Here is a 17,942-nt window from a genome sequence, read left to right on the forward strand (position 1 = left end):
TATATAATATTCTGTCTGTGTGTATGCCTTCAGGCCAGAAGAGGGCACCAGACCCCATTACAGATGGTTGTGAGCCACCATGTGGTTGCTGGAAATTGAACTCAGGACTTTGGAAGAGCAGGCAATGCTCTTAACCTCTGAGCCATCTCTCCAGCCCCAAAATAACAGGTTTTTAAACTGGCCATTAAACTTGACTATGAGGCTGTATCAACCTGAGTGGATGTGTGATCCTTGGCACCAGTGATGTGGTTGCTGGGAGAGCTGGGGAAGAAGGCACAGTTTGGGGAATGGAGAAGGGAAGGGTGGGTGGAGAGGAGGGAAAGGGTGTGAGGGACAGGTGGGGTCCGGTGGAGGTGTAAGCATGGGCCTGAAGGCAGTCAACATTTCAGAGGCAGGTACGAGTCCACAAACTCTCCAGCATTCTGCATGTCAAGGCTGTGCCTGAGTCTTCCAGGTCCAGCACAGCACAGATGGTTCTTTTTAAAATTTAGAAAAATTACTTTTATTAATTATGTATTTAGTGTTTGAAAGACTTTCTAACACAACCACCATAACATGGCAAAGGCTTTATGAAGCACTAAACTTTAGATTCTACTGCCCAGTTTAGCAAACTATGAACTGTTATTGGAACACCGCCAGCCATACTTGGTAGTCTGTGTTGTCTGTCTGTTCCATGCTGTGGATGTAGTTGGGTAGTTGAAATTTAGAGATCCCTACCCTGGAGAAGAGGGTATTGAAGGCTTACATTGCTAATAGTTTTTACAGACTAATTCTGGGCTCTGTGCAGTGCTGTATCAGCTGGTGAAGTCATGACTCCCTTGGGGCAATTTCTTCTTTGGCAGTTCAATTATGTACAGATTTCTAATTACTATTTTTAAAAATCCTGTAACCTTTTAGTTTGTTAATCTCAGTATCTTCTAAACATGGGCCACAAGCTTCAGCATGCCCACCCCTTCAGCCGGAAACATCACTGGTTCTAATTCCCATTCCTTCCTTCCCAGCAAGTGCAAGCCTCTGCTTTGGGAAGTTATTACTGGTATGTGTAAGTATTGCTCGCTTACATGTGCTGAGGAGAGATGATTTTTTTAGAGCAAAAATTGGGTGTCCTAGCTAATTTGAAAAGTACTCTTAGCATCTAAATAGCTAAGGGAAGTAGATTTTTCTTTTTGATGTTCCCACCATTCTCCATGTTGAAATGCTTCCATCTAGTGGCTGCTGCAGAAATTGCTCTTCATGTATTTGCATTCTAAATGGAACCAGATGAGCGCCTCTATTTTTCTTCACCTCCCAATCTTGAATTACAATTTTAGGATTACTTTTGCGTACCTCAGATGCAATCTGAAACCTTTAGAGAAATTTTGTGTGGATTGTTTATAACATTATTAATCCACATTGATGATTATGTAAAATTGTATGTATGTAATCCATATTTTATAAACTCAAAATAATCTTTGTCCATTAAGAATTTAGCTGGGTGGTGGTGGCACACACCTGTAATCCCAATACTCGACAGATCTCTGAGTTCAAGGCCATCCTGGACTGTAAGAGCTAGTTCCAGAACAGGCTCCAAAGCTACAGAGAAACCCTGTCTTGAAAATAAAATAAAATAAAGCCCCCCCCCCAAGAAAATAACAACAAAAAGAACTTAACACTATTAGCTCTGGATACTTAGTATCTTGTTCCAAGTTGTAAGTACTTCATATAGTTTCACTTAGCAAATTCCTTTTAGTCCAGAAAAAAATTTAAAAGGTTACTTTCCTCATCCTTTAGTTGTACATATGTATTGCCAGAGATACACTCAAGCAATGTGCAATATATGTGTTCATGTATGGTGTGCATGTGTGTGAAGATGTGTGCTTGCCAGATGTTGATAGAAGCTTCCTCTGTCTGTGTCTGCCTCATTATTTAAGGCAGGGACTCACTAAAGCTGGAGCTCCCTGTTTGGGCTGAACTGTCTGGCTAGCAAGCTCCTCATACACACTCAGATCATTGTTCCATGTACATGTGATGTCATGAAGACTGTAGTCGGGATCACAAGATACCACGATTTCTGTCGACCTCTTACCAAGTAACTTTGGACTGGGTGCTTAGTTTCTGAGATTTGGTGCTTCTGTAAAATATAGATGAGGATGAGTATTTTGAGAATTAAGTAAGACAGTCCTTACAAAGTGCTTAGCATGACATCTGGCATAGAGTAAATAGGTATTGAAAGGAGGAATTTTTTTGTTAATAATTCTAATTTCCCTCAAGAAACTTATAGGTACTAAGTCATCAGGGAAATTTGCGTAGTGATTGGTAGAGTTTTGTTCTTATTTTGGGAGTATATATTATTTATACATGTAATCTTGTTAGAATAGAATATCTTATTCAATAATGTAATAGGTTGTTTACCTTAATTTTCTCTTCTATAATATTTCAAATTTATGTTGTCAAACAAGTAATTTTTCATTATGAAACTGTACCATTTGACTTCAAACTCAAATGAATGTTTAACTTTATTTTACGCATGTGCCTGTGTGTGTGTGTTTGTGTGTGTAGGGCGTATGTGGAAGTCAGGGACAACTGTAGGAGTCAGTTCTCCCTTTGGACAAACTTGGGTCACGAACATTTCAAGAAGTATTCTGTACACGTATTTACAAGGATGTTCCTTTTTTCTCTTCTCATGGTTTCATTCTTTTTTTTTTTTTTTTTTTTTTTTTTTTTTTTTTTTTTTTAGCTGACGGTACCCCTCCTTTCTTCTGCCCTTCTGTCCCTCTCCCTGATTTTCATTTTCTTTCCGTCTTCCTTTAACTGTGACTTTTTAAGAAAGAACTTCTATTGGGAAATAACTCTTAGTTCTAAAGTAATAGCAACAAGAGTCAGGTTGGAATACAGACTCTTCTCCAATCTTCTCTTTGTTCACCCCCACCCCCTTTTTCCTGAGTCGCACTGTGTAGCCCAGACTGACCTTGAACTCAGGATCCTTCTGCCTTAGCCCTGCTGGTCTGGAATTATGATCGTCCACCAACACATCTAGATTTGCACACTTTTCGTTTACTCCCTCTTTGTTCCTGGGATGTCAGACTGTAGAGTGTATAGGCAGGAAAGCACTGTGGCCCGAGAAGATGGGAATGGCCAGCTCCTGAACCAGGTTCTTTACGGTTGCTCTACTGCTGCTTCTGCATAGCTGTGAGCCACTCTTGAGTGTGCTCCCTTGCTCCTGTCGCAATGCACTGACTATGTTCCCCTGTGCAGAGGTATGGGTGGCCATGAGGCACTCTCTCTTCGGGTTCTCAGTCAGATGCTAATTTGTGATTGTATTTTAAGGTCAGGCATTCGGCTTGAGTCTTTTCCCTGTGCTGCTATCTTCTGTGGTAGATTGTCAAGTGTCTCCTTGCTGAGGGTTTCATCTGAAGCATGATCCTAATTAGTCTTAACAATAAAAACCTGTAGTCAGATAGCAAGGGTGAAAGCTGAAAGATCAGAGAAGCAGAGCAGCAGTACCAGAGACTTCTTACCTTTATGCATCTTCAGACTGAATGGGGCCTGTCTCTCTGAAACCTCAAGCTGAATGGGCGAGACCCTGTCTCTCTCTGCCTCCACCTCTCAATGCTGGGATTAAAGGCATTGATCCAAGTGATGGGATCAAAGATGTGAGCCATCATTTTCCAACTCAGTTTCTCTTTTAGACTGGTTCAATCTCGTGCCTTGAACTCCTAATCTTCCTGCTTCCTTCCAAGTGCTGGGATTAAAGGTGTGTGCCATTACTGCCTGTCCTCTATGGTTAACTAGTGGGTAGCTCTGCTCTCTGATCTCCAGGCAAGCTTTATTTGTCAGAACACAAACAAAATATCACACAACAGTCAATCCTTTCTGTTTTTGTTGAATTATCAGATACTGAAATGTACAGCTATTTATGCAACTTAAGACTTCAACATACTTTTTTCATTTCTTTTTAGTTTTTGAAAGTGGTCTGTGGAGACTGCTTTCAGAACTCAATCAGATAACTAAACTAAAGGGTGCCCAAATCCCTTATATAAAGTTGTGTGGTATTTCCATACTATCTGTTCATTTCCTTCTATGCATTTGTGTGCTTAGAATCCTAGCTGCATTACTTGCAGTACCTAACGTAAATAGTTGTCCAGTTTAGGAAACAATCATGAGGCATCTGTACATTTTCAGACTAGAGCAGTGTTTTGCCACATGCATCTTTTAAAATAGAAAGTATATTTTGCTCAACTGAGTCTTTGAAAGGCTTTTAGAAAGAAATTATTAGTCCAGGTTTTTTTCATTACTTGCCCACTTTTTTTTTTTGTGGGAGTACATATTATGATGCAATTTTTGTTTTTCAAATAATTTTGGTCTTTGAGTACTTGACTCTCTGGTCAGAAATGGCTAAGTACACTTGGATAATGATCAAAGGCTTTGAAATGGCCTTGCAGTAGTCATAGATGTTGTGAAATACTTCCCCTCCTCTTTATTTTCAGGCTAAAATAAATGAAGCTGTGGAATGCTTGCTGTCCCTGAAAGCTGAGTATAAGGAAAAGACTGGGAAGGAGTATGTGCCTGGTCAGCCCCCAATGTCCCAGAAGTCACAGTCAAGTGCTGTCAGCGGTGCTGAGCCTGCCGGTCCAGAGACACCGGAAGCCAAAGGTCTATTTGACAGGGTGGCTCGTCAGGGAGAAGTAGTTCGGAAACTGAAAGCCGAAAAGGCCTCTAAGGTCAGTGTGGGGTTTTCTTTGTGTGGTCCTGTGTTTTACTGAATTTCCATACCATGTGTAGCTAGTGGCTGCTGTTCAGACAGTACTATGTGTAGATCATCTATTTCTGTCCTCTATGCTGGTCTTGTCCCTTTTATGTTCTTCTGTTTATTTTCTTAGTATATTTAGCATTTTGTGTCTGCATCTCTTGCCCTTAATTAATTGTGTGTAAGCCTCGTAAATGTGGGTATGGTATTTGTTAACGTATGCCAAGACAGTAATTTTCACTACATGTTGTACTCCTCTGTCCCTTTTTGTTACATTAAAGGATCAAGTAGATTCAGCTGTACAAGAACTCCTTCAGCTGAAGGCACAGTACAAGTCGCTGACAGGAGTTGAGTATAAGCCTGTATCTGCTGCTGGGTCTGAAGACAGAGATAAGAAGAAGAAAGAAAAAGAAAATAAATCTGAAAAGCAGAATAAGCCTCAGAAACAAAATGATGGCCCAGGGAAAGACTCTTCCAAAAGCCAGGGCAATGGACTGTCACCCAGTGGAGCAGGAGAAGGGCAGGGGCCTAAGAAACAGACCAGGTATTAACTGTTTCCGTGTGAATTCAGTTCTCAGCAGAGTTTTTTAGAATAAGCAGATTGTGGTGTGTTATCATCAGGACAGAAGGCTCATACTCTAATACCAGCAGATAGCTCCTGTTTAAGGTAACAATAGGAAGCATACCATCTGCTCACTCCATGTGCTTTTCACCTGTCTGGTTTCCAGGGAGATAAGCTGGTCACCGCTGTCTCAGTTTGAGTTTTTGTCTTAGTGTTCTGTTGCTGTGAAGAGACACCGTGATGGGCAGATTACAGAAGGAAGCGTTAAAATCCATGCCCACCTCTGTAGGGAGCATGTTAGTAGGCAGTCAGGCAGGCATGATGTTGAGCAAGAGCTAGGAGCTCACATCTGATCTGAGAGCAGTGAGAAGGAGACTGGGCCTGGTATGGGCTTTTGAAAGCTCAGAGCCCATCCCAGGGACACACCCCCTCCAACAATTTTACACCACCTAATCCTTCCCAAACAGTTCACCAACTGAGAACCAAACATTTAAATAGTTGAGCCTGTGGGCTGCTTACTTTGAAGTCTCGACAGACAGTGCAGAGTGAGAAAGCTCTGCAGTCTGAAGCAGTTGCGATCGCAGATGTACTAGGTAAAGGGTGCTAGACTAGTGGAGACATTGCTTTGTGGGGCTTTTTTCCCCAAATGAAAGTTTTTCATTAGAAGTAAATAAGAATTTTATTCCCAGTGGGATTTTGAAGTTGTTAGCTTAAATGTAAAACTGCAGGTTTAAAGACCTGGCAGTAGATTATCTGTCCTTTTCAGTGTTTTTCTGTTTGTTTGAACAATGTGACTCTCCTTCCAAAAGTATAGGCTAAAACTATTGTGATGGGCTTCCTGTCATAGCTTCCTAGAAGAAAATGCTGTTACTAAGGTAGTTTGATTTTTAGATCTCTTTAGCTGAATGTCAAATTTAATTGCCTCTCATGTTCAGATACTATCTTCTTAGGGAATACTGCAGCACTCCTGGTTTATGATGAGATAGTGGACAAGAGGCTAGAGCCTCTCTTCTCGCCTTCTGACTGCCCCTGTGTAGCCCTCAGTTTCACAAGGAGAAAAGAGAGCGAAGCCCACAAAGCCTTGCTTGCAAGCTGGAAGCATGTGCTTCCTATAGAACACAGTTAATAGGCAGACCTTTTGTCACTTTTGAGGGTGAGGACCGTGTCTTCCTGTGTAGCTCAGGCTTGCCTTGAGAGCTCTTTCTGCCTCAGCCTTCCTGTTGAGGCGCTATAGGTGTGCACACCCCATAACCAACTAACAGGTGCGATTGAGGAAAGGAGGATTGCCTGGAAGAGAGGCTGAGGGGTTGGCAGGAAACCAAGGGCCAAACAAAAGGGTCCTTCATTTCTAGGCACACATTCTATTAACTGCCAAGTTCCAGCATTGGATTAATTGGGATTTTCTTGTGTTTGTTTAATTTAAATGTTTACTTTTACAAACTTCCACCTCTACATCTTCTATTTAGTATGAAATATAGGTGTGTATACACTTATGTGTGAATATTCATTTATCCGTGTATGGTCAGTAGCTGCTGTTTTTTATTACTTTTTACATTTTATCTTTGATGAGACACTGATCTTTTTAGTTGTTATTATCACCTATGTTGAGCTGGGCAAATGCTCTTTAGTAGAGATTATATGTGAGTAGACTTTGTCTTTGCCAAATGTATTTTAATTGAAAAGGGGTTTTATAATAAATCAATTCTTTAAAAATTATAGTTTTAAACAGGTTTGGCCTTGGCAGTTTTCATGGACACCATCTGACCAACCTTTGCAACGTTCTTTTGATGCTGGGAGGTTGTGATGGTACACACTTGTGATCTTAGTACTTCACAGGCAGAGGCAAGAAAACTGTACAAGCTTGGGCCATTCTGATCTGTATATCAGGTTATTCTAGCCAAGCAGGGGCTAGTGAAACCTTCCCTGTGTTAAAAAACAAATATTGAATTACTTTCTAGATTAAAAACATTATTGTGGAAAGGAATAGAAAGAAAAGTAAATAAATATAAAAATGACTGAAAATTAAGAACTCCCTTTTTGAGCTTATATGCTTACTTTCAGTTCTGCCTGCTGTGGTTTGATCCCACAGCACACATGCTGGAACTTAGTCCTCCAGCTGGTGGAGATAATGGTATGTAAAGGGGGAGCCTTTGCAGTAGTGATTAAGATAAGGCGAGGCCAAGAAAATGGGGTCCAGTGATGGTGTTATTAAGACAAAGGAAGAGTCATCGCAGCTTCCTAGTGTCCTGCTGTGTTGTGCCCAGCAGTTATGCCTCTAGAGGGCCCTCTCCACCCACAGGACTGATGCTGGCACTGGCTGGTTGAGCTTCCAGCACCAGGAGCCAATAAGCTTCTGTTCTCTAGATGACCTATTCTCTAGTATAGAAAACTGACCGAGACAGCCTAAAAGCATTTGCTTGAATGAAGGATTCATGTTTCCTTTTGCATGTCTGCAGATTGGGTCTTGAAGCAAAAAAAGAAGAAAATCTTGCCGAATGGTACTCCCAAGTGAGTATGCTCTCAGGGGTTTTTATGTGCACATTTCTCAAGGTTAGCTTTATGTCCAGACTCTAAAGTCTAGGGAGAAAGGTAACTATAACAGTGTGACGTCCCCCATCCCACCATGTGTGTGTTTGAGCATGTGTGTTTCTATGTGTGTGTGCATAAAGGCATGTGGGTGTTAACCTCAGAAAAGCCACCTCCTTTGAGACAAGGTCTTTCTTTGGCCTGGACTCACTAGTTAGGGTAGGCTGGCTGGCCAGTGCACCCCAGAGACCCTCTTATCTCTGTTCCAAGTGCACATCTCAGCACTACACCTGACATTTTAGGGGTCTGGGGATCAGTCTTCATAAGTGGAAGGCAGACATTTACCTACTCCCTTGCTATCTCCCATGATGCCCACTATAATAATATCATGTCAGGTGTAGTGGGATACCGACGTGACCCAATACTTGTAAGGTGAAGGCAAGAGAGTTTAAATTCCAGGCTAGCTGGCCTACACAGTGAAACTGTCTCAAAATAAAATGTAAAAATAAAAGAAGGCTAAGGGTCTGCATACTTTAGAGTCCTGTAAAGTGTTGCCTCTGCATGTAGGAAAGTCCATTTTTCCTCTACATTAAGGAGGGTGTTTCCAAGCCAGGCATGATGGCACACACCTGTAATTCCAGCATTTGGGAGGTAGGGGCAGGAGGTCTCTGAGTTCAAGGTCAGCCTGGTCTACAAAGTTCAGGACAGCCTGGGCTACACAGAGAAACCCTGTTTTGAAAAACACAAACAGTCTGCTGCGTCTACAGACAGGAGCTTTGATTACACACTCTTGCCTATCTTGCCTTTGCGTAGAATACTGGTTCAGTTTGCAGGCTTTTCTCTTTCAAAGGTCATCACAAAGTCAGAGATGATTGAATACTACGATGTGAGTGGCTGCTATATTCTCCGTCCCTGGTCGTACTCCATTTGGGAATTCATTAAGGACTTCTTCGATGCTGAGATCAAGAAGCTGGGTGTGGAGAACTGCTACTTCCCCATATTTGTGTCTCAGGCTGCACTAGAGAAAGAGAAGAATCATATCGAAGACTTTGCCCCTGAGGTACACTGAAAAAGATGAGCTTTTCCTTTTTGCGGTTTTCTCTTATAAACTCGAAATTATACCTCAGTAGAGTTTAACAACCAACTAAGAGAAATTTGGGGCGATCACTTTTCTTTATAATGTCCTATTTCTTCCATCCTCATGGCATGTTTAGTTGTTAGTCACCTCCTCTGACTGAATGACTTGTCCCTTCCCTTCTAGTAACAGCAGCAAGCATTTGATATATACTTATGCTCTTCAAAAGTGCCATTAAAACTATGTCTACATCATTTTTATCTTCCTAGGTTGCTTGGGTTACGAGGTCTGGTAAGACAGAGTTGGCAGAGCCGATTGCCATCCGCCCTACCAGTGAAACAGGTGAGAGTGGGCGTGGGCCCTGGGGAAGCTCACTGAGCTGTGGGGGCTGCAGCTGCGTCTCAGTGTTTCTGCTAAGTTCCTTCCTGGCAAAGCAGAACTTATTGAAAGATGAAGGCAGATGAAAGTTTACGTTACATAGATTTTGTGTTAAGCCATTTCATTACAGAGCTCTTTATCAGCAGGATATAAGTCTCTCTGTCCATCTTCTTTTTAAAGAAAAACACTTTACGTTTTAGGTCCTTTATTTGTTTTTATTCAGTGAGCCATGAATTTATAGGGAATGGACTCTAGCTTCGCATGCGTGTGGCTAAAGGGACAGTGCCGTGTTTCCTAAAAAGCCTAGAGAGCATACAGTGGGTTCCTCTCCTCTTCCCTTTGCCGCTGTCGTTTGGCAAGTTACCGGACAATGGCTACCGCGGCTGAAGACAGTTTTTCTTTTTTTAAAACAGCATCTATTTTTGTCCAGTGTTCCAACTTTTCAGAGGGAATTGTTTTAGATTATTCTTGGGATTGATTATAAAATTGCAAATGATGGCTGTTATTCATTTTTTAATATTTATTATCTACATTAGATTTCTATTTCTGTAGAGTTTTTTTGTTTGTTTTTGAGACTGAGTCTCACATCCAGCTCTAGCTGACCTGGAACCTGGTATTTAGATCAGGCTAACCTGAACTCACAGAGAGATGATTCCCAAGTGCTGGCTTTAAAGGTGTACACCCTGTGCTCATCTTCACCTAGGGTTTTTAGAATGCTTTCATGTGGGCATGTTGTGTTATTCTCCTGCCATGGGAAGGCAGAGGCAGCCATCAGATGATGGAATGGTTTCCCTGGAATTATACTTAGTGAATGGACGTGCTACCCGGGTCTGAGAGTTTGGACTTGGTGGCATCCTACAGTGATTACCTATCTTCAAAGTTAGTGTGCTCATTATCTACTACTTCTAGTGTGTTTGGGTATTTGCACTTTTGACATTATGACTTTAGTCGTTTTTGTTTGTTTTTTTCTCATAGTACATTAGTAGTTTTGTTTTACTGATTGTACGTTGTAGGCAAGACAAGTCATAGTTCCTGGCAAGAGAGTTCTTTGTTGGATGGGTAATCTGTGAATCTAACAAATTCTGATTCTGATACATAGCTGATTTCAGGAATAACATTAGCATCTTTAAATTTGATAATGAGATTTGTGAGCCAAAGGAGAGTATAAAATAAGATAAAGAATGAAAGTAATTTTACATAGAACACGGAATGTATTGGATAGAATATGGAAACAACACTTACATGCAAATAGGTGAAACACACAAAGTATGATCATGTTAGGTAGATTTGTCTATCTTCAGGGTTATGCTTTATGAACTAGATAACAGTATCATTTCATGAATCATCACAGGATGCTGGGACAAGCACACTTTAATCCTTTAATTCATATTGTTACATTGTGAATTTAACTCTTGTCAGTCTTAAGGAAGAAATCAAGTCATAAGTGTCTTTGTTTTCTTGACTTTCAGTAATGTATCCTGCATATGCAAAATGGGTGCAGTCCCACAGAGACCTGCCTGTCAGGCTCAACCAGTGGTGCAATGTGGTGGTAGGTGCCCGTGTGTGTCGTCGCTTTTAGAGCATGCTTTCTTTCCTTTGAGCGTAAAGCAATTTTCAAAAGGTTTTGGACCACAAAATTTGTTTTGATTATTAATCATGTAAAGTTGCTAATGAAAACTAGTTTGTTTTTTTGTTTTTTGTTTTTCCTATACTGACTGGCTTTGTCCCTGCAGCGCTGGGAATTCAAGCACCCTCAGCCTTTCCTCCGCACTCGGGAATTCCTGTGGCAGGAGGGCCACAGCGCCTTTGCCACCTTCGAGGAGGCAGCTGACGAGGTAGGAGCAGTCCTCTACTATGTAATACCAATTTGAGAATAGAAAGGGCTGGAGAGATGGCTCAGCGGTTAAGAACATTGCCTGCTCTTCCAAAGGTCCTGAGTTCAATTCCTGGCAACCACATGGTGGCTCACAATCACCTGTAATGAGGTCTGGTGCCCTCTTCTGGCCTTCAGGCATACACACAGACAGAATATTGTATACATAATAAGTAAAGAAAAAAAAAAAGAAAATAGAAAGTTAATCCAAGAGTAAACTGATTTTAAAAACTTGCTTATTAAAATTTTACTAGTAAATTTGCTATTTAAAATTTTGTACGATAGATTTTAATTTATAGAAAAACTAGTCATATGATTAAAATTAATAATTTTTTTAGGTTTCACTCTGATTATTGTATATCTCTCTAGCATTTTTCTCCTGCATTCCAAATTTATATTCACTTAAATGTTCCTCAACCTCACACTGCTTTCTTGTACATTTTCCTTAAATCTCACATTGACTTCTTTAGCCTTTCTATGATTGTGTTGTTGTTGAGTACCCTTTCACAAACAGTTTGAGATGATGCAGATTGACAAGCCTATAGTGAGTAAACATGCCGTCAATGTTGTTACAGGTCTTGCAGATCCTTGAGTTATATGCTCGAGTGTATGAGGAACTCTTGGCAATCCCTGTTGTGAGAGGAAGAAAGACTGAAAAGGAGAAGTTTGCAGGAGGAGACTATACGACCACATTAGAAGCCTTCATCTCTGCCAGCGGGCGTGCTATCCAGGTATGGAGTGCTGTGGCTAGATGGCAGCTGTGAGCACAGCCTACGGCAGTTCCAGCAGTGTTTGCTACTTTAGTAATATTTGGATAGCCAATAAAGAAAGCAGTATCAAGGTTTTAAAAAATAAAGTCACTAGTATGCCATCTAGTGATGCCTTTCCTAGAGGTAGATCCAGACGGATGCAAAGAGCTTACTGAAGGCACATCTACACTCTGTTCAATGCAGCATTATAGCCAGACAGTGACAACATCACCTGATAAAAAACAATGCCTGTATCCACAGTGGGATATTAACCATAAAAGGAATGCATTCTGTCATTTGCAGTACCATAGATGAAATTGAAGATATTTGTGTTAAGTGAAATGAGGTATGATCTTAATTGTATGTGAACTCTAAGAAAGTGGTTGTTTATAACCAGTGACTAGAATGGTGGTTACTTACAGGTTAGGGAGAGTATGAGTTGGTCAGTAGGCACTAAATTTTAGTTCTATAGGAGCTGAATGTTATACTGCAGATAAGGATGGTGGCAGACAGCTGTAGTCACAACACTCTAAGGAGTCTGTGGTTAATGTGAGCTCCATAGTAAGACACTCCTTGGGGGAAAGAAAAATCTGGCCTGTTATTGTATAGGAGGGTAACCATCAATAGTAATGTGCTATGCATTTTTAAAACACTCAAGATTTTGAAAATTTGTACCAGAAAGAAATGATGGATTCTTGAGGTAAGTTTAACCTGATTCAAACATAACAAAATGTGTTTACATTGCCTCAGTATGTTGATTTTAAAAGTGAATAAAAAATAATTACTGTGAAAGCAGTACAGCACTTGCTTAGCAGGCACGGAGTTATTGATCACCAATGTTTATTGATATATTGATCATCAATACAACAAACTGGGTGTTACGGTACACACCTCTGAAAGTGGAGGCAAGAGAATCAGGTATTGGAGGCTACCATCAGCTCCATAGTGAGTTCAAGGTCCATGTGGGCTATGAGACCCTTCCCAAAAGACTGGGAGGAAGGGAGGGGGAAGGAAGAGAACAGTGGAGGAGGGCATCATGTGATTTCTAGGCCTGTTCTGTGTCTCCATGATGGGGAATCAGTGAAGTTGGGGTTTCATCCTGAATTGCCAGGCATGAGCTCCAGGTAAAACCTTGCATTCAGAGGTTTTGTGTGTGTTTTTGTTTTTGTTTTCATTTTTGTTGGAAGGGACCACCCAGAGCAGAACTGCTAACTTTTTCTAGCCAGTTCTTTGTTGTTATGTCAATCATACTTGAATTTTAAGCATTAAAAGGAGATAAAACAGTGCATGTAGTGGTATTCTAAAGTATGTGATCTTGTTATTATTTTCAAGGGAATAATAGTTTAAAACTAAAGCTGTATTTCTCTTCTTATTTTAGGGAGCAACATCACATCATTTAGGCCAGAATTTTTCTAAAATGTGTGAAATAGTTTTTGAAGACCCAAAGATACCAGGAGAGAAGCAGTTTGCATTCCAGTGCTCCTGGGGCCTGACAACTCGGACTATTGGTGTGATGGTCATGGTTCATGGAGACAATATGGGCTTAGTGTTGCCACCCCGTGTAGCCTCTGTTCAGGTAAGGGAAATGTTCTCTTTATCATGTCTTTTATATGATTATAGTCTGTGTTTACAAAGGAACTTTTTTTTTTTAAACAGAACTTGCCTCAAGTTTATTTATAAAAACAGCGTAAAGTCCTGAACATCTGCAAACACTGTGTAGGTGTTCACACCAGTCCATCTGTCTTCACACTGGCAGACTGCGACCTTTTTTATGGGGCCTTCACAGGGGCCTGGGCACCTTTGGGAGCCTGAGCTGCAGCTGAGGTCTCTGCCTTGGCTTGAGCCTTGGGCTTTGTTTTTTGGAGCCTACGACCCCTGGCCATGTAGCTTCTAATCCGTTTCCCAAGCTTGGGGTGAGCAATTAAAGCCAGACGGGTGAGTTTGCAGCCGGGGCCCTTTGGCACCTTGGGCTTCACCACCTGGGGCTTCACCAGGGCCTTGATGGCCTCCGCACCTGCACTCATGGCCTTTGCATTATTTGCCTGCATCTTCTTCAGGCCTTTCTTGTTGTGCTTCTTGGCAAAGCGCATGTTCCTCAGGAACTTGGGGTCGACCCCCTTGAGAGATTCGTATCTTTGTGACCGGGGTTTCTTGATGCCGTTTCTGTGCCATTTCCTGGACTGGTTGTGTGTGGTGTGGTTCTTGGACTTGGCCATGTCTGGACAGTAATCGGCGGCTCCCCTACAAAGGAACTTTGAAAGGGTAGATTTCTCTGATGTTATAGAAACATTAGAAAATATAGCCTAGACACATATGTATTATTTATTGTCCCAAGAATTTTAAAAATTAGTTTGCTGAAAACTTTTAATTTTTTTCTAAAGTTTTCTAATTTTATTTTATGAGTGAATGTTTTATCTGCCTGTGCCTCTGTGGACCACATGCATGCTTAGTTTCTCCCAAGGTTAGAAGAGGGCACCATGAGGATGCTCTTAACTGTGGAGCCATTTTTCTAGCCCTAAAATTTATTTAGAAATAATTTTTTGAAATTATTTAGAATTGTTTAAATAAAATATAGTAGGGTTAAATGAATTGTTCTTCGTGTTGATGAATGATATTTAACTGATTAGCACATGTTGTAGACAGGTTAGAAATCACACAGATTGGTTTAATTATCGTAGAACAGATGCGGGTTGTGTAAGCAGTAAACTAGTTCATGCTGGAGCCCCGAGAAGGAAATATCTGTAAACCAAACCTCCAAGCAAGACTGGGAAGCAGGTCACACTGGCTGTCAGTGGTCATGGCTAAAAGACCTGGAGCTGGAGAGGTGGCTTGGTGGGTAAGGTGGCAGAGGACCCAGGTGCACTCTAATGCCAGCTCCAGGAAGGGTCTCTGGTGATTTGAAAGAAAATGGCCCACAAAAGGAGTGGCGCTATTAGGAAGTGTGGCCTTGTTGAAGGAAGTGTGTCACTGTGGAGGAGGACTCTGCAGTCTCACACATGCTCAAGCCACACCCAGTGTCTTAGCTGACTTCCTGTTGCCTTTGGATCAGGATGTAAGGACTCTCAGCTCTAGCACCATGCATACTGCATACTGCCTTGTTTCCTACCATGATGATAATGCACTAAGTCTCTAAACTGTAAGTCACCCAATTAAGTGTCTTCCTTTATAAGAGGTGTGCCCCCCCCCAATTAAACCAAATGCTGGACATGGTGGCATACTCTTTAATTCTAGAACATTGGAGGTAGGAGCAGGCAAATCTCTTTGAGTTCCAGGCCAACATGGTCTATTTACAGAGTTTAGAGAGTGAATAGGCCAGTCAGGGCTATATAGTGAGAATCTGTTAGAGAGAGATAGACAGAGAGACACCAGAAAGCTACAGGACAACACACCCTTGCTTGTTCTCTCCAAAAAACTCTTTGGGGAAGGGTGGGGTTCCAGACAGGGTTTCTCTATGTAGCCTTGGCTGTCCTGGAACTCAAGAGATCCGCCTGCCTCTGCCTCCTGAGTGCTGAGGTTAAAGGCATGGGCCACTACCGCATGGCTCCTAAATCCCTAGGTCAGTATTGCTGACTTTTCCCAAGAAGTATTTGGAGAGGTGGAAGACCCTGTCTTCAGAGGAAAGTGGAAGTTTAGAGATATAGTGGACAGTGACAGAGATGAAGAGCTGTGGTCTTCCCCATGGTGATTCAAAGGAGAGGGAGGAGACTCCAGGGATCCTTAGATGCCTCTGGAGATCAGAAACACTGCGTGGTGTGACCTCAGCAGTTGGTCACAGACAAACATAAGAACAGAAAGTGGCTGCCCTAAAGGAGAGACTTGGAAGGACAGTGCTGCACCCCGGGAAACAAAGGGGCCTGGTAGGTCACAGACTCAGAAAGTGAACAGATAAGGAATGGGGTACTGTCTTGTACTGTGTGCTCCAGCAGGTGTGTTGCAAGTGTGAAGTTCATGTGCAGCTCAGCGTTCACATCACTGTAACAGATGAGATTCTTTGTAGAAAAAGTGCTTTTAAAACAATGTAAAATGTAGCTTTTCAATAAGTTATTGTATATAGTTTGATTTTTTTTAAGGCCTTTTGATGTTGGATGATCCTAAATATTTAATGGTTTTTGTTAGTGTTGTTTTTAACATAGTGGCCCCGCAGCAAACTTTAGGAAATTTTGCCAGTAGTGTGTTTTGAAACGTTTAGGGTGCTGCATGTTGTGGATTGTTTGTTTTGTTCATTTAAAGATTTATTTTGTGTGTGTGTGTGTGTGTGTGTGTGTGTGTGTGTGTATGTGTGTGTGTGTATGCCTAAGTGTATGTCTGTGCATCACATGTGGGTTGGAGCACTCAAAGGTCAGAAAAGGAGTTGGACTCCCTGGAGTTACGTACAGATGGTTGTGAGGCACCGGGTGGGTCCTGGGAACTGAATCTGGGTCCTCTGCAAGAGCAGCCAGTGTTCTCAACCACTGAGCCATCTCTCCAGCACCATGTTTTTTAACTGTAGTAAAATTATGTAGATTTAAAAGATCGTTACATTGGCATCTTTTAACTTTCGTATGGTTCATTATTGTAGATGTCCTTATGTGTATGTGGTGTGTCTTTGATTGGACTCTAGGTGGTAGTGATTCCATGTGGAATCACAAATGCCCTGTCTGAAGAAGACAGAGAGGCACTGATGGCAAAATGCAATGAGTATCGAAGGCGGCTACTTGGCGCTAACATCCGAGTCCGAGTTGATCTACGAGACAACTACTCTCCAGGCTGGAAGTTCAATCACTGGGAGCTGAAGGTATGCAGGGGTCCTGCACCGGGGAGATCTAGATTTCTGCAAACCTAAGGTTTTTTCTTACCTTTCCATATTTATAGTCGTAAGTTCTGAGCACCAGTGTAGGTCATACCTTGTAAAAGGGGTTTCTAAGTATGTGCTTGTTAAACTAATTTCTGTGGTGATTCAGGGAGTGAGTAGCTTTGTGGGAGAACACTTAGCATGTGCTTGGCCCTGCCTTTGATTCCCTGCACTGGGCCTTGCCTCCCAAAAAGTTGTGTGGAAGCCAGTTTTTCTTACATTAGAATAAAGATGATCTTGAAGTGTTTGCTTATATAACATAAGGCTCATTGGTGGTTATGTTGCAGTGCTTATATCTGAGTTCGGTCCCTGGCAGAGTGAGGTTTCGGTGATGATGGAGTCATCACAGGTTCCCTCCACATCTGCAGTTCTGGTCCACACGGTTACACATCCCTTTGCCGTTGTTTCTGCCTCTCTGCAGAATTCTGTCTAAATTCTGGTTTGACGTTTTTGGTGTATTTTCATTTACAACACAACTTCATTATTAGTAATGATGCCCTTTATTCCATTTTACAAACTTTTAGCGGTTACCATTTTTTTTAAGCTACGTTAGAGAATATCAAGTTAGTCTAGGAATTAGGAGGAGTAGTATGGGACATGTTCCAAGATGGTACCTGAGAACTTAGGAATGGATGCTTGATGTATTGGGGTTATTCAGGATTAACCCTCTTGAATTGCAAAGCCACGAACATCCCTCATCTTACTTTAAAAATGGTGCCTATGGTAACCTGTGCTGGGGATTAGCGCTGCTGCTGGCCCTGCTTCTTCTTTGTGTCATACTTTCTTTTTCATGTGCTCTCTCCCTTCAGGGAAGACCTTAAAGACAGATAGTTTGTCCTCTGTAATTTGTCTTTAGTTGCAGTCTTTTTTGTTCACCTAGGGATAGCTGGTGGATGCCAGCAGCTACTTCTCTAAGCCAGTTCATGTGTGCCATCTACTTCTGGATCCCCCACCTTCCTATTCTACATCCTTCCTCCAGAGACACGGCTTTATCTCCAGGACTCTTTATCCCTGGGAGCCTGTTTAATGAGAGTCAGTGGGCTTGCTGGCGTTCGCATAAGTTTGTCTTTGACTTGAGTACTACTCAGCAGCCATGTTGTTTATAGAAGCACCTGGCTTACAGTGTCAGAGTCCTAAATTAGTTTTAAAGCAGTGGCTCTCAACCTGTGGGCGGAGACCTCTTTTGGGGGTAGAGCAACTCTTCTCTCACAGGGTTCATATA

The 17,942-nt window shown here is 41.7% G+C and overlaps 1 protein-coding gene and 1 pseudogene across 2 annotated transcripts in view; one reads left to right on the top strand and one right to left on the bottom strand.

Annotated features, from left to right (window-relative positions):
* The window catches only part of Eprs (glutamyl-prolyl-tRNA synthetase), a 67,544-nt gene that overhangs the window by 42,188 nt on the left and 7,414 nt on the right, over positions 1-17,942 (top strand). For both annotated transcript variants that reach the window (XM_013346951.2, XM_005348837.3), the window contains 10 exons: positions 4,467-4,700; positions 5,008-5,270; positions 7,745-7,796; positions 8,665-8,874; positions 9,159-9,231; positions 10,737-10,816; positions 11,001-11,102; positions 11,716-11,871; positions 13,268-13,465; positions 16,490-16,663. In XM_013346951.2, coding sequence (XP_013202405.1) covers positions 4,467-4,700; positions 5,008-5,270; positions 7,745-7,796; positions 8,665-8,874; positions 9,159-9,231; positions 10,737-10,816; positions 11,001-11,102; positions 11,716-11,871; positions 13,268-13,465; positions 16,490-16,663 — 1,542 coding nt within the window. The remainder of the gene's footprint in view (positions 1-4,466; positions 4,701-5,007; positions 5,271-7,744; positions 7,797-8,664; positions 8,875-9,158; positions 9,232-10,736; positions 10,817-11,000; positions 11,103-11,715; positions 11,872-13,267; positions 13,466-16,489; positions 16,664-17,942) is intronic.
* Positions 13,585-14,125, bottom strand: LOC101994758 (annotated as a pseudogene).

Source organism: Microtus ochrogaster, chromosome 6, assembly GCF_000317375.1.
Source record: "Microtus ochrogaster isolate Prairie Vole_2 chromosome 6, MicOch1.0, whole genome shotgun sequence".
Classification (NCBI taxonomy): Eukaryota; Metazoa; Chordata; class Mammalia; order Rodentia; family Cricetidae; genus Microtus; species Microtus ochrogaster.